At 40.2% G+C, this 16,392-nt stretch overlaps 2 protein-coding genes across 3 annotated transcripts in view; both read right to left on the bottom strand.

The window, feature by feature from the left end:
• SLC1A2 (solute carrier family 1 member 2) overlaps positions 1-425 on the bottom strand; it is an 81,598-nt gene extending 81,173 nt beyond the window's left edge. Inside the window, exon 1 of the mRNA XM_015863576.2 lies at positions 260-425. Coding sequence (XP_015719062.1) covers positions 260-294 — 35 coding nt within the window. The 5' untranslated portion in view covers positions 295-425. The remainder of the gene's footprint in view (positions 1-259) is intronic.
• A 1,246-nt stretch (positions 426-1,671) lies between these two features.
• Positions 1,672-16,392, bottom strand: part of PAMR1 (peptidase domain containing associated with muscle regeneration 1) — a 49,615-nt gene continuing 34,894 nt past the window's right edge. The window contains exons 7-12 of one of the 2 annotated variants that reach the window (XM_015863605.2): positions 10,974-11,174; positions 8,158-8,370; positions 6,457-6,523; positions 4,325-4,557; positions 3,447-3,742; positions 1,672-2,719 (exon numbers count right to left, since the gene is read on the bottom strand). In XM_015863605.2, coding sequence (XP_015719091.1) covers positions 2,183-2,719; positions 3,447-3,742; positions 4,325-4,557; positions 6,457-6,523; positions 8,158-8,370; positions 10,974-11,174 — 1,547 coding nt within the window. In that variant the 3' untranslated portion in view covers positions 1,672-2,182. The remainder of the gene's footprint in view (positions 2,720-3,446; positions 3,743-4,324; positions 4,558-6,456; positions 6,524-8,157; positions 8,371-10,973; positions 11,175-16,392) is intronic. The other variant, XM_015863604.2, reaches the window with a different exon arrangement.

Below are 16,392 nucleotides of genomic sequence, written 5' to 3'. Positions count from 1 at the left end.
GAGCCCAGGGTCTCTCCGCCGCCCCCCGAGCCCCGAGCCCCGCCGTCGAGTATAACCCTCCCGGGCCGAGCGGGTCTCGGGGCCACCCGCCGGGGGACACGCGGAGCGCCCGGGGTCCGGCCCGGCGGCGGAGAAGTGCTGCCCCCTGACGGCCCTGCGTTGTTCCGGCGGCCGGACCTGAGCAGGAAAGGGGAAGGCAGAGAGGTCTGTGAGGCTGCCGTCCCTTGCAACCCTTCCCAGCAGATCTAGAGGTCCTCACCTGTCTGAAAGGAGGTGCTTGAGGTAGTTTGGCATCTTAAAAATAAGTCCTTGGCCTTTGAAAGAGGTGCAGGCACTGCTGTAGCAACCTCCTCCCACAGCAAGCCTTCATACACAGTGATTTTCATCCCACAGAGTTTCAGAAGAATAAACTTTGGGGTGGTACATGGCCAGTGAACGGCGATGGTGCTGCTACCCAACCCAGCACTTCTCAGCTATTTGTTGCCAGCCCTGTAGCAACTGAAACTGAACGGAGACAGCACTGAGGCAGAGCTGGAGGATCAGTAAGTGTTCACCATGGCTGATTGGCAGTAAAAGGAGTGAGAGCTCAAACTGGAATGAATGCAGACTTCTGCAGTTCAGTGTGCCTAGCTCTCTCCTGGACGAATCACAGGGGAAGAAACATTCAGGGCTCATTCCTCTCAACTGCAGAAGCAAAAAACAACAGAAGGCAGAGTGGGGCAGGAATGGTGCCACAGCTGAGAGAAGCACCAGCTCACAGACCCTCACTATTTCTCCATTACCGTTACAGTGTCAAAACTCTTATTTAACGTAATCATGGAATAGCTCTCAGTAGGCAAGCCATGCTCCAATAAGCAATTATATTCCTTTCTCCTTCTTTCATTTTGTTCACTGTTGCAGTGTTAGGGAAAAAAACACACCAATATCTTGAACTTTTGCAAGTCTACTCTCCAACAGAACTGTCACCTAATTTCGTCAACTTGGGCACTGCAGATTCTACAAATCCCAGGGTGCTGTAGATGAATCACTTGTGATGGGAGACATTCCTCTGTCCTCCTTCCTCAACTTTCTCATCTTCCATTTTCATTTGTGACTGAAGAGGGGAAAATGATTTAGTGAGAGAGAAATGGTTAAGAACCATGAGGGGACCAAAGTCTCTCCACTGGACAACAAGCCCAACAGGACACTCTCATGCTTTGATGTCAGAAAATCCAGAAAGGAAAAGGAAAAGCCTCTGCTCAGTGTGACACCTGGCCATAATTCTTTACTCTGTTGCACTTCAGGTGAGTTATTTTGCCACAGGTGTATGTGAGCAAATGGAAACCAGAACTTGCACTGAGGTTTTTAGAGATCCTTGAAATAATCCACGTGGATAAATGTTTTGCAAAGTGCATTTCAGGTTTTCATCCATTCAGAATATGAGGTGTGAGAGAACTCTGAGTATATTTCATTGCAGTGGTTCATGTACAACAATAGTTAGCATCACTGGGTGTAGGAAGAAGTAAAGGTCCTTGTTATTTATGCAGTAATTGAACTGTGTGCTGATGCTGCCTTTCAGCATGCATGAAGAGCCTCAGTGAGAGTCACATGCAAACAGACAAGGGCAACAGAGAGTCCCTGGCGTGTGACACAGATAAAAAGGAGGAATTTAAATAATGTCAGACTTGGGTATGTGAGTTAAAAAAACAAACCATGGTTTATTTAAACGTGTAAAGTACTTTGGAGGGAAAAAGATTACATTGTACTATGGCAATAGAGATAGCACATACCTTAACAAGCTCATCCATCATAATGAATTCAGGCTACTCTTTGCAGCCTCCCACTCCTGTCAGTCAGACTGACCTTTGGGAGAGGCTTGCCAGTGACTTCTCTTGGGGACTCCACACTACAGATTAATTTCAGTCACAATTTGCTGTCCTGTATCTGTACGTCAGACTCAGGAGCAGGGCATCACCCTCCCACCAGGGGAGACAGGTGAAAAATAGCAAAACTTCCTGTGCACTATGACATTTAGTCAGGAATTGAGAGTAGCCTGATGGAGCGTCTGATCCTAGGATGAATTACCAGGGTGTCTGCCTTAACCTTATCCCAGGCATGGCTCATCACTGGGATAAAAAGCCTAAAGCAGCAGAGACTGTGAGAAATATGATAATTATAAAATGCCATTTCCAGACACAGCTTTTTATTTCAGGTTCTTTTCAATCCAGTCTTTGAAAGGAATTGCTTTGGTGTAACCACTGTAGAGTTCTAGGCTGCAAGTTTTATCATAACCCCAGCTCACTAATCCCATCAGGTGCCACCGTGGCTCAGGAGATGCTTTTCCTGGTAAAGTTATGGCTGCTATCCCACCAGTCTCAGCAGGGCAGATATTCGAGAAGGCTGTGTGGTCCTGTTTGGCACAAAACATGCTGTCAGTGATGCTGACCTGTATCCCATTATCCTCATACTGTTGCTCACACAACAGTGAGTCCACCATCTGAACAGCTCCCATGCGGATTGTGTCATTCTTGTATCCAGGATCTTTAACATCAGCCAATACCTTCCAGCCAGTAACCATTATTTTTAAATCCTCTGTGGATGAAGTCAAGTCATGAGAAGATGCCAAGCAAATGGGTTGAACACGACTGCTGATTCTGGCTTTGTCCAAAAGCTTTATGATAGCTATGTCAGAATCAAGCAGTATGGGGTCATAATTAGGATGCACTATTATGGCAGAAATCTGGGGAGGAAATAGAACAGGAAGAATTATAGCGTCAATAGCAGTGGCAAATTAGCAGCACTATTGCCATATTTTTACACTGTAGTTTGCCTAAATGAGAATCATAGAATCACAGAATCTCTAGACTTGGAAGGATATCAACTCCACCTCCAGAAGAAACACAGACAAAATTGCTGTATTTCTCCTCATTTTGATTTCTATGTCTCTAGTTTTACTTGAAATAACAAACCACATTGGCAAGCTCAAGGTGCTACTTTCGGAACTGAATTCAGATACAAACTTCTTTTAAGTTTAAAGATAGATAGATAACCTTGGGACAGAGGTATGAAATGTTTTAATGGTGTCAAACCACGGTCTAGAGCACAAGTGTTTCTTTCATAAATTATGCTAATCACTTTTGACAGTAACTGACATCTTTTCTCCTTTCTTTTTCTGGCAACATCACTCAAGACGTCATGGCCCAAGGAACCTGAGTTATTTTCTTAGTGATCTGTGTTAGGAGGGAAGTGTGCTAGTTGGACAGTGTCAGGGGAATTTTATGCTCTGCAGCATGTCCCATCCTTGTGCCATGACAGCTCTGTCAATTGATTCTCTAGATATACATTTCAAAGAGCAGCATGTAAAACAATGCATTGCCCAGAGGATAATCCTTTTCTCCCTGTACAAGATGAATGTGATCAGCATCTATCAGTGCTCATCATTTTCTGCTCCCAGCAGACTTACTCACCCGCAGGTTCTGGATGGTCTTTTCATCCCTGTCATCATCTCTGTAGAATTTCCCCAGAACCACTTTGAGCTCTGCTGTCTTGAGCACGATGGTCTTGCCCAGGTCAGTGACGCAGTGAGCTGCCACCACTACGGTGCGCTCATTCACCAGGGCCCCGCTGCAGATGAGGATCCAGGCTCCTTTTTTGAGACTGTTCTCCTTCACCCCGTTGGCCGTCCGATAGATTGCTGCTTGCCATGGCCACCTGGTAGAGGTCACAGCCTTCTGAAGAGTGATGTTTTCTGCTTTTCCGCAGACTGAGGAAAGATGAAACAAGAATGAGGCTATCTTTCCCCATCAAAGAATCCATATGTCACTCTCAATTCTTGCTTAGGGTCAGACCTGGGGTAAAATTTCCTGCATTTGGAAACATTTGCTTATACTTTGCAATATCAACCCTTCCTTAGCAGACTATGTTAAGGGAAGAGCCTCTTTAAAATGCAGGCCCTCCATTCTACTCCTTAAAACTCGATATAAGCAGTGTACCAAAGCAGAGATGAAATCAAAATCATATTTGCAATAACAGTACAGGAAAAGTGATAGTAGGAGCACATTTTCAAATCATGAGGGAACCACATTCCACCTGTGCTTGATGAAAGAGTAGAAAAATTGATGGCAAATTACACTGCCAAAAGCCTGATCCCTTTGCCATCATCTACAGAAGTTCTGCTGGTGGACGAAAAGAGCTGTCTCTCCTCTAGGCTTTATTGCTGTTACCTCCCACCTGCAAGCATGCAGAATCTACACTGTTGGGATTCCCTTATTATTTAAGATGAATACACAGCTTGTTGCCCCATCCACCAAGAGATGTGTGCATTTTTTTTCCTCGGGGGACTCACTTGGAATACACACAGGGGCCCTTCCACTCCATTTTCCTGTCTTCAGACAAGTCCTCCTGCTGCTACCCAAGCGGCGGTAGAAAGGAGAAATGCATTCATACTGAAGCTGAGTGTGCAGATGCTGGTACCCTGGGGGCAGGTCTCCAAACGGCAGTGCTGGCTTCTTAGTTGGGTAGATTTCAAGCTTTTGTTTGCTGAATGCAGATGAGTAGAGCTGATGCAAAGGTGTTTCCCTGTTTCAGTGAACAAAGAACACAAGATCATAAGAAAAACATGATAAAATCGATCATTTCCATAGCTTAATCACTAGTTGTGTTAAGTATCATTTCAAAGCATGAGCAGTTTGTGAAAGAGTAAGGCAAAATATCTTTCCAATATAGTTTAGCAATATTCCCATTTGCAATATAGCTATTTTATTTCTATATGTGCTTATTTTTATAGCTTGTAATATGTTTATAGCTTGCATAACTGCTTTATAACTACTTGTACCTTTTTTTTTCTTTTCTTTTTTTTTTCTTTTTTTCACTTTACAGTTTCTGGATTATATCCAGTTGCCTCTGAACATGGAATATTTTTTTCATGAAAGGTCTGAAAAAATACTCTGGTTTTAAACAGAGAAATTACACTAGAAGTTAGTGTTACTATAATTAATTATCACTAGAGAGGAGTTAGGCACATCTTTTCTCCAGTGGACATTTTAATAAGCAATATTAGGAATCGATTCAGATTAAATCATGTTGATAAAGTTGCTTGACTTAGCAATTAACAGAGATAATTACTTCACCACAGAGATTTCATAATTGCAATAATCACTAAGCTTCCCCGTTGAAATTGTACTGATGAGCTGTACCACCACATATAATTGAAGAAATAAACAGATGCATCAGCCTGGATATAAACCATAAGCTTGAGGACAGTAATACTTAAATCTTCATCACTTAGGACATATCCCTTGCTTTAACAGTTAAAAGCACATTTGTACACAAAAACCTATTTACACCTGAAAAATTAAGTAATAAATTAATTTCCCTTGCTATTTCCAGTATTGCCTGTATCCAGAAACAGCCACAGGAATGCTTTTTCACATGGAAATTCCATTTTTGGTCCAAGAGAGACTGTCTCCAACATATAGAATCTGTGAGTAGGCAGCACTCAGGGGAAGTAAAGTTATTAAGAACAAGAACAGCCACAAGTTTATTGTACTTTGGAAGAAGGATGGGAGCTGCTGTGGTCACACTACATCTGCCTGGTTCCATTCCCATCTCAAGTGTGACCCCGCAATGCTGCATTATCCACACTTGGCCTTACCTATGGAGTGTAGAACATACATCAAGGCATAAGACCAGTACACATACATGAGATGCCATCATGATGCCATGCAGATGGGAGAATGGATGCACTTTGATACAGCCTGTATTAATATCAGAAATGTCTACAATAAAAAGACGTGTGTTCAAAAGTGAATCAAGAAATTCAAGGAAGAAAAATCTCTTGATGGCTCTGAAAGCCTCCTGATGTTGTCTCAGGAACATCTCTTCAATGCATACAGTATAGACAGCTGGAGATTGGGAGACTGTTTGGGGGAAGTGCATGTTTGCCTTGTTGCTAAAGTCTTCTTCCGGCATCTGCTACTGGGTCCAATCTTTGTTTTCTTTCCTCTCTTCCTACCTTTCTTCCTCCTCTTCCCTGTGCTCATCCCAAAGGCAACTTTGTATCAGTATCAACTGTGCTATGTTGCCTTGGGTGATGAAATATAAGGGAGTCAGATTACATTGCCCTTTCTCTCCTTGAGCTCTCCCCACACCTTTCTTCTGTAAGGTGATATTTTTATACTTTAAGACACATTACCAGCCACAGGGAACTGTTCCTCAGACTGTTCTTGTAGCCTGTTAGAAGCTTGCAAGCTTAATTCTGGTGTGGTCCAGTACTTAGCACATTTCTAACCATGCTTTTCTTTCTGGCTGCCTCCTGCAGCTTGCAAACCTGTGCTCAATCAGACCTCCCTTCCCAGCAGCTCTCATTGCTTGGTAATCAGCGGAGTTCACATGGAGCATTTCACAGGACTATTGGAGGAAGGAGGGAAAGGCAATCACATTTTTCTTAGAACTGCAGTTGAGGTATTGCGTTCTTACCTTGACTGAACCTGCATTGGCAGCACTTTCTGTCTCACCAGGTCAGAGATCTTTGGTTCTCTGCAGGCTAGAAAAAATATAATATTTCACAGTACTTTTCCACATTCACAGCTCAAATATTATGGTTCATGCTCATTTCCACCCCGTCCTCTCACCAGCAAGATGGGACTGGGCTAAGAAAAGAGGCAGCAAGTTACATGCATTAAAATAAGCCCCAAAATATAAAGCTTTAGCAAAATGCTATCCCATAGGTCTCTAGATCTATCCCATTTACAAACAGGGGAGCAAATCAGCACTGTCTGTGCACTTTCAGCTGTGGAATGTTTGTCTGCCGGTGTGTCTGAATGCCAGAGTTGCACTGCCACAGCTGATGGTTATGAACCTGAACAAACTTTTGCAATAATGGAATTACAGAAAAAATGTTTCACTTTCATCCATGTAGCCACACGGAGCTGATGCCAGTGAGTCAGTGAATGGAGAAAGGCTGCAAGATATTACAGACACCTAAAAGCTTGTTTGCATGTGCTCCATTTGGGAGGAGCTGGGGACTCAGAATCTGAGGATGACCAGAGAGTTACCTGAATATGCAGAAAACAATAGAAACACAACTGAGGATTTCTAATTTTGCATATTCTGTTAATTTGCTTTCAAACCAGGGTAAAATGTTCAACTTCATCACTTCAGATAACTCTGCTGGGATTTCCTTCCTACTGCACAGAGCAGAAGAAACAGAATCTTGCAGGATGTATTTCTTCTGTATGTTTAAGCATTCATTTCTGTGGGATTTAACAAAATCTTGCTCTTTGTGGTTACTGTATATGTTAACCTTTATGCCATTATCAAAGTTAACATCAGTAAAGAAGCTTTCCACAAACTGAGATCATTATGTGCTTCAGGGAGAGAGTATTTCCATCTAAAAGAACAGAATAAAGAAAATTCCCCAGAGGACAGATATTTTTCTTACATTATCATTACTTTGGTTAACAACAACAAAACAAAAAAAAAAATCCTAAACCCTCCAATAGAATATCTTTCAGAAAATGCTTTGGGAAAATGAATTTGGCAGTTCCCCAGCCCAAATCTATTCAGGGTTCCAGACATGCGTACAGTAGCCCCAAGTCAACAGCATAAGTCCCTTTCTAGCAAAGTATTTAAAGATGTGTTTCAATGTTTTTGATGAATGCAGATGGTTTAAGCACATCCTCAAGTGATTTTCTAAACCAGACATCCAAGGTTGCAATCTATAAGCTTGGTGTTATAAACTTTTTACACTCAGGACTGGTCACACTGACTTAAAAGGGTTGTTAGAGGAGAGATGTTTCTTATCACATGAACTCTGATGAGGCAGTTTTTTCTTTCTGCTTCAATTCCCTGCTGATCTTTGATAATGATCTTACACAAATTTCATCCTATAAAGAGGGTAATAAGGGTCTAGGGGAATATTCCTCTCCATCTTTAAAGATGGAAACATCTGCTGGAATAACTGGCATATTCCCTGCCTGAGTTTAGCAGCCAGTAAAAGCTGGCAAATGAGCAGTATCAGGTATCTGTTAGAAAGTTTATCCTCAGGAAAAATGATTCTCTGGCCAGTGTAAAATACATAAGATCTAGTAAAAATAAAAAATAATAAATAATTTTTTAAAAGCAGCTTTTATGATTTGTTGCAATAAATAAATAAATAAATAGAAGATTGTAAACTACCTTTAATACAGATTGGCTGTTTCCCTGACCACTCTCCATTGTCTTGGCAGGTCCTCTGTTCATTCCCACTAAGAACATAGGAGTTGTTACAAAAGAAAGCAATGACTGTGCCAATTTTTGCGTAGCGTCCATTCAAGACTCCAGTGTCTTCCACTACCCTTCTGTAGCCATTGAGTGGGCCACCGGGATCTGAGCAGCTTTTTTCATCTAGAACTAACAACAGGGGGGAAAACGGTAACCATTTTATCAGGTTCACAGCATTATTTTCACCCATCAGATTGCTTGACATTTCATTCAGATGTTGCAATGCAATACATGCTTCATTAAAGATGCGTCTCTATGACCCGTCTGTCCCATGTGACCCATCAGTCTTTGAAAAAAAACGAATATTAAAGAAGCAATGGTAATGCAGATGGGTGTTAATGACACACATTTTGTCTTTGTTGAAAATGTTGAAAATGTAACATTCTCAAATACTTTAAAAGTCCTTAAAACTTGGCTGACAGTTCTGAAGAAGAACCTTGACTTTACATGATGTTAACATCCCATTGTCATTAGCAGGAATAATTCAGGGACATAAAAGTATGCACTTAAGCTATTTGCACAAAACAAGCCCTTGGCATCCTTTTCCCATTTCTACACTTTCAGTATTTCACTGGTGTTGGATAATAACACTAGACTACTAAATTTGGTTTTATGTTTGGTTGCATTTTGGTCTCTTAGCACTGACAGAGAGATCCCAGTAATCAAGGCAAATAAAGGAATTTAAAGAGAACACATATATATTTTTACTGATAGTAAAGGTTTAATGTGCAAATTCATAGGCATACTGCACGTAAAACCTCTTTTACTTCCTCCTTCCCAATATTTTCCCATTCTTTTTATTTGCTGTTTTTATTTATTTTCCTCACAATAAACCTAAATTTTTGGCCTAAATCTAGATGATAGCATTCCCGCTGTGATGCCTCACTTCACAAAAGCACCAATGCATCACAAAACACTGAGTACTTATTTAAACCTCTGTGTAATCAGCACAGAAGCAGCGTATAGGTATGGTCCTGACCTGTTACTGTATCCTCGTGTTTCGAGGGCCCAGCTCAATAAAGCATGTAAGCATGTAGTGAACTGTGGCAGTACAGGGTTCAGTGAAGGGCATTTTCTCTTAAAATGGAGCAGATAATTCAAATAAATGATATTTTTCAGCACTTTATTTAACAACACTGGAATTTAGAATATGCTGAAGGGTATATGTGCAGTTAAGCACTTTTCCACAAGTCATACTTAAAAAAAAAAACAAAAAAAAAACGAGGAAAGCTGGACTACTTCTGAGACAGGAGAAAAGGAAAAGCCAAGCCTCATGTCAGGGGGAAGTTGTTTACTGAGAGAGTGGTGATGCTCTGGAACAGGTTGCCCAGAGAGGCTGTGGATGCCCCATCCCTGGAGGTGTTTAAGGCCAGGTTGGATGGGGCCCTGGGCAATCTGATCTAGTACTTGATCTAGTGACTGGCAACCATGCCTGTGGCAGATGGGTTGGAACTTGATGATCCTTGAGGTCTCTTCCAACCCAAGCCTTCCTATGATTCTACAATTGTGTGATTCTATGATGCTATGATTCTCCTCCTTTTCATTTGGATCTGTCCTTCTCCTGTGTACCTCACAGGCTATGTGAACCATAGTTGACTTGTAACTTGACAGTAGCTAAAGACTATGGGAATAACCCACAGTATTATTCTTTATTTGGAAGCCAATTTCTGTATAGATATCTAGCTTAGAGGCATCTTGTGATAAGCAGAGCATATGTTTCCAAATGTACCTAAGCTTGACCAAGTGAGTCAGTGAAAGCCTTCTCTTATTTAATCACATTCACTAACTTGAATCATAATTCTCTTCTGCCATCAGCTTAAGGTTATGATTTTTCTGATGGATTAGATATAATGAGAAAACATCCAGGAAGGAGAGACCCAAATCATACCACAAACACTTCAATAAGAGCCCAGACTAAAGACAGATGTTTCACTAGATCTTTAGCCAGAGACATCACGTGTCAGGAACCTACTCCATTTATTGCCATTGGAGGTGTTCTCTTTGCTTGCTTGTCATATGAACATATATACAGCTGTTTCATAACACTCTCCACACAACTTGCACTGCTTGCCATTGCACACTTGTGAAAGCACTATTCAAATTGATATGAGGTGTTCTGGAATGTGGAAATAAAATTGTGCAATATGAAACAGCTGAATTAAAAACAATCTCTGGAAGTGAAGAAGGAGGTTGGGATTTCACAGATGAATCGGTGTGAATGGTAGATCTGCCATAGGCATGTAAACTTGCACAGCAACAATGAATAGAAGTTTCTCTTTTAATAATTTTTGCCTGGGATAGGAATGCTGTTGACATAAGAGTCTGTTCTTCATGCAGTAAGCCCCAGTCACTCCACAGAGAGCACATCACTTCTGCAGAGAAGATAGCAAAGGTACCTAGCAATGAAAGTAGTTATTCATTGATGCACAAACTCCCTCATTTGATTTTGGTTCTCAAAATTTTGTTTATGTGAAAGGAGGATATATGTCTTTGAGGAGATTGTTTTTCAGTCATTAGATTTCAGCTAGAGCTTTTTATTAGTAAGTCTTGTAGGCTTGGGCTTCAGCGGAGCAAAATAAGAATTCCTACTGCTTCATAAAGGTGGGATGACATAAGAACATCATGCTAAGCCACGGATCAACCAAATTTCAAGTGGGATTTGCATATTCGAACTTAATGTGAATACAATGGCTGAAACATTTGATAAGAATCAAAACTTAAAGTGACCTTACCACATTCAGGATGATGTGTTGACCAAATCCCATCAAGCTGACAGTAGGCAACACGGCTGCCTTTTAAGCTGTAACCTGCGTTGCACTTGAAGTAAACCTGGGCCCCGTATTTAAAGTCATCTCCTTCCACAATACCATGAGCGGGAGCACCTGGAGTCCTACACATCACCACTGACAGTTCAGATATTTCAAAAAAATCCACTTTATTACAAAAACAGGACTGTGTTAGGATGATTCTTTAGAACATAGAAAAACCAGTTAAAATGGGCAGGAGTAAAAATTACAAGACAAAATTACAGTAATTTCAGAGAGTCATTTAAACCTCAGTTCTACACACACTTATGTATACGTAACTTTTCATGCCATCCCTAGGCCCATTCAGTTCAATGGGATTACCCAAAAATGTGAAATGATTATAGGCATAAGTGTGTGTCGTACTGTTACAGCTTTCATTTGCTTAAAATATTGTCCTTTCTCCTAAAGAGAGAGTCTGAATTAAGCACCGTGCATGGCCAACTGTAAACTTGGGTTCTTAAAAGCCTTATATTGAAACTCTCCCAAATTTTCAAATTCTTCTTTTCAAGTTTAATACTTCTTGAGGTAACCTCACTGAAATAGAAAAGCATTGTTATTTGTATAGATCAAACATTACCATAACGACATTAAAAAAGTACCTTGATATTTACCAAACTGTTATATTTATCCTTTCCACAGGGTTGCTCTATTGGGAAAATACCAAAAGACAATGGTGTATTTATCTATTGCAAGTAGCAAATATTAAACATCCTAAGCAAGATTTCTCTGAGAACATCAAATTAGCCATACTAAATTAGACCGAAGTTCCATCCAGCACAGAATTCTGCCTTCAATAGCAGCAAACAGCAGGTATATTAAAAAATATATAAAAATAATGCAATTATATAGAATGCTTTCCTGACTTAATGTAGGAGCATTTAGCAATTTGAGGCTCAAAATACAGCAGCATCTTTGTCATAACATACACTGGGGATTTTTTTGGATGTTAATTTGTGTTCTCCAAAGTCAGCTGCATACTTTGTGTCATATGCTGTGGCAAAGAGTCCTACAGAATAAGCACAGTATGAAAAATGCACTGCCTTCATAAGTTTGGTTTTCAGCCTGCCACCTGATAACTCCATTTGATGCTCTATTTTCTCCATTATCAGAGACAAAGAATACCATTCTCCAGGTCACTTTTCAGTACCAATCTTTTGCATTAATGGAGAAATAAAAAATTAAATGTAGGAAATACAGGTTCCGGTGTATACACAGCTGCCCATCTCTTTGCGTGTCTCTGACTTTTCCTGGCCATTCACTATGGAAAACTGCAGAAGGGGTTCTGTGCAAGATGTAGCTATGGCTATACATGCAAGTTTTTTTACCCAGAAGCTGCAGCTCTCTATTGAAGACAGATAGATGAATGCTACCAAGATTATCTCTGCTTTATGTTTTCAAAATTGGACTTCTTTTTGTGTTTTGCCTTGTAGCTACTGAATCTAGACACACAAAGAATGTTGCTTACAGCCAAATTGTGATCTTTACATTTGCAGAGGAAAAACTTATTCTCTGAGGCCCCGGGCCTGTAATCCTTACTCAGAACACACATGACTGCATCTATTTATAACAGAGCACAGACGATTCAATTATTCACATACAGAAGAGATTCTTGAGTGAGTAACTGTTCTAAAGCAGTAGTACTCCCAAGAACAAGAAGCCATAGAAACTGCTCTCATTTTATGGATTACTACAGACATCAAACAATGATTTGGCAGAATCATTTGTGCACTACCAAGCACAAGCTTTGGAAAGAAAAACTGTCTAACATGTAAGCATTAGAGAGGGGCTCTGACTCAGTATTTCAAATCAAAACGCATTCAGTTAAAGGAGTCCAACATTTTCTCTTAGCTGTGAGTGAAATGCATCACTATCATCTTCCACATAGGAACAACAAAAATTCAACGAAATTAATTCCTAGTGCACGATATTTTCCATATGAAATACATTCACTCATATATATATGTACACACAGGCACATATATAAATGAAAGGGAAATAGTAGGAGCATATATTTTAAATCCTCAGAAAGCTCATCATTTCAGTCACAATCTTCGTATTCCCANGTCTCTGGACATCAATTAATTGCACCACATTTCTATTTCTCTTTTTCATTGTAAAGTCACACTCAGCTTGTCAAATGAAAATAAGATTATTAGAAACATCTGTATGCCACTTGGAGTACTCCTTCATATCAGAAATACAGGTTTTACTTCTATTCTAGTACAGCTCTGCCAAACAAATATTTTGCTGCTTTTGTATTCTAGGTCCATCCTGGAAAAAACTTACCCAGGCTATGCTTACTTTTAACCCAGAAACTGTATTTGTTCTTGTTCTGTCTCCTAAGTGATTAAGATATTCCGTTTCTAGCCCTTGTGATTTGCTCTGCTTGCCAGACTTTCTTTAGAGTTTCTCAGTGCCAATGTTACCCAGCTGGAACAACTCTGGTTTTACTTATGAGATAAATTCAGCATTTCGTGCATTTAAGAACATTACAGTACAATATCTACAGTAGAAGATATGGAGGCAGAAGGTCATGAGATCTAATAATAACTACAAAACTGTGGTCACTGTTAAGTTGCTTCATTTGCTGCATCTATCAAAAGAGAGTATCTCTTTCCTCATAGGGACATTATAAGTATTAGTTCATATCCACTCATGTCACAGAGTCACTGTGGGGTTTCTCTGATTGCAAAACAACCAAGTATTATTAACAGACATAGTACAACTGTTGTCCATGCCTCTGTCTGCTGGTTGTCTGTTCTCATAACACAGGATTCCCCATGGTCTGTCCCAGTCTGTGAAATGCACCACTGCAGGCACAGGTAATCACTTTATATTCTATTCAGATAGTTATTTCAGCTCATTCTTTCTCTCTACAAGTTTAACATGGCTTTGAATCCTGGAGATGGATCCCATTCTTTATGCCATGGTGCGATCACACCTATGCAGACTCTGGGGTCTTTATATCTAGAACTGCGGGGAAAAAAAAAATTGAGAAAATTCAGGGGAGGGTGAAACTAATGTCAAGAAAAAATTAACTTGAGAAGAGTTTAGGAGCTAAAAATGATTAGTCTGGTCATGCAAAACTAAAAATTGCAATAATCTAAGAGCTAAGACCAGGAAGGATGCAGCAAAACATCTAAAGGAAGACACATAGTATGTGTGTTCCTATACGTATGTTTAGGTAGGATAAAATTAAGAACAGAATTATTAATAAAAACTCTATAAAAGCCTTCCTGACAAGTGCTCAAATGGCATAGTAAGATGTAAATAGAAGTGATTTAACTCTGCATTTGAAAACAGAAAATCCAGCTAGGAAAAAAAAAGAAAAAAAAAATAGATTTTGGAGAGAAAAGGCTGGCACTACCAAACCCACTATGAGCTCAGAGACTTCTTTAATTCTAATTTTTCCATGCTTTGTTACACTGTGTTGTTCCTCAGAAGTTCCATAATTAATCCATACGGGCACATAGACAACCCCTATCACTTTAGTGTTGTATGGTAACTGCAGAGTCACAGCCTGAACCACTGATTGAGCACCTGGGGAAAGGACCCTGTCAGGCCTGAGATCACAGGTGAAGACAATTAATTCAGCTGTATGACTGGAAAGGGTGCAGCCTGGATGCACCTCTCATAGACCTCTTTTAAAGGCTGACTGCCCTTGGGGAAGGTTCTCTGGTTGGAGATCCATTTTCTGTGGGGCTTCTTTTGTGAGTGCATCTCTTCAGAGATGGGTGAGTACTTTTTCATTGTAACACCTTTCTATTGCACTCATTCCCTTGTTTTTACACCTCCTGTATCACCATTCTGTCACAGTGTTTTTTGTTTTTTCCTTCTGATTGTTAAAGCATATGAGACAACTAGTGGCCCAATAAAGCTCTGTACCATTCATAAGAAAGCAAAGCAGAAAGGTATAAAACTCTGGCTAGAGACAACTTCATCAGAAATGTTGAACCATGACAACTGAGTTAGAAGAATAAAAAGCAGAGTTACTTCCAGTATCTATGTAACAACTCACAGATTCCCAGTAAAACTCAGTATCGTTCTTGTCTTTTACTTTGTGTCCTGGAAAACAAAACTTTTTATTCCAAATGAAATTTTAAAAAGAAAACAGTTCCATGTTTCTTAGATAACTTTCTGCACTCTGAGAAGAACTAGATTAGAGAAACAGAAAGTTCTTGAATTTTTAAGTAAATGTTCCATTAATAATAAAAACAGAGCCAATTCCTCTTTCCTTTCAATTATAACTCTGAGACATTCCTCAGATTTGAATTATCTGCCATTTAGAAATAGTTCTTGTGCTCATTTCATCACCAGTGAGATAAATGAGATGATCTCTAAGGCTACATTTCTCTCTCTTCAATGTCCTTCAAATACTACCTGATAGAACTATCATTTGTTCTTGTCCCAGGATCCTTTCATTAAGTGAACACCGTTTTTTTTCTGTTGCCTCCCTCTCACCCACTTCCTTATTAAATAATACATACCCCCTCACATAAACCAGACGTTATTTTTAAATTTTGCACACCCTATTCAATAAAAGATTGCATACCTGAAATAAATCTCATTTCTCATTGCTGTTTCTAATGCAAGTTTTACATCTCCACTTTTGTCCTCCCTGGAACTCTGGGTGGAAGAGCTAATAATCTTATGGGTTTGTCAGAAGGTTGTTTGTTTTAATAGTGCTGCTAAATACATTAACTTTGTTACGTATTCCCAAGTCAGAGATTAGATTTTAGGCTGAGGTATCCTAGTGTATATAGCGTGTTTTATTCTCTTGTACTTTGGGTGGAACAAATATCTATTTGCTTGTGGTATTGTTTTCACATAAGGTGTGTTGGCAGGCTCAGTGGAGGCTGAACTCTGAAAATGGCCACATTTCTGCACTTGGTGATGAACTGGGGAGTAGAGCATCTTGGTTACCTGCCATATGTCTTCTGCTGCAAGGCAGCTACAGACCTGCTCTGGGACATGCAGTGCCATAATCATAGACATAAGCAGCCTAATATCTGCCAGAGAAAGCGTGAACAGCATTTGGTATTTTGTCAGGAGAAAGCCTAACTGCCCTTGTTTTCTCCTGGGAAAGTACCATGACCCAGCACACTGATAAGGGCCACAGCTGCCCTGTAGCCAGAGAACAGATATGCAGGGAACCTTAGCATTAGGGTTTTGGGTACTGGGCTTTAGGGATTTCTGGCTCCACAGCAGTTGCGCTGGCAAAGTGCACTGGAGCCAGAGAACGTGGAAGCCATAGAAATCAGAGCCCCGGGGTGTTGTTCCTGGAGGGAGTATAACACACATGAGATGTGAAATTAGAAGAGAGGATTTTTCCCCTCTGATTAAA

This window comes from Coturnix japonica, chromosome 5 (assembly GCF_001577835.2).
Source record: "Coturnix japonica isolate 7356 chromosome 5, Coturnix japonica 2.1, whole genome shotgun sequence".
Taxonomy (NCBI): Eukaryota; Metazoa; Chordata; class Aves; order Galliformes; family Phasianidae; genus Coturnix; species Coturnix japonica.
Note: the sequence above shows the minus strand (reverse complement) of the source record. Positions and strands in the feature narration are given on the sequence as shown.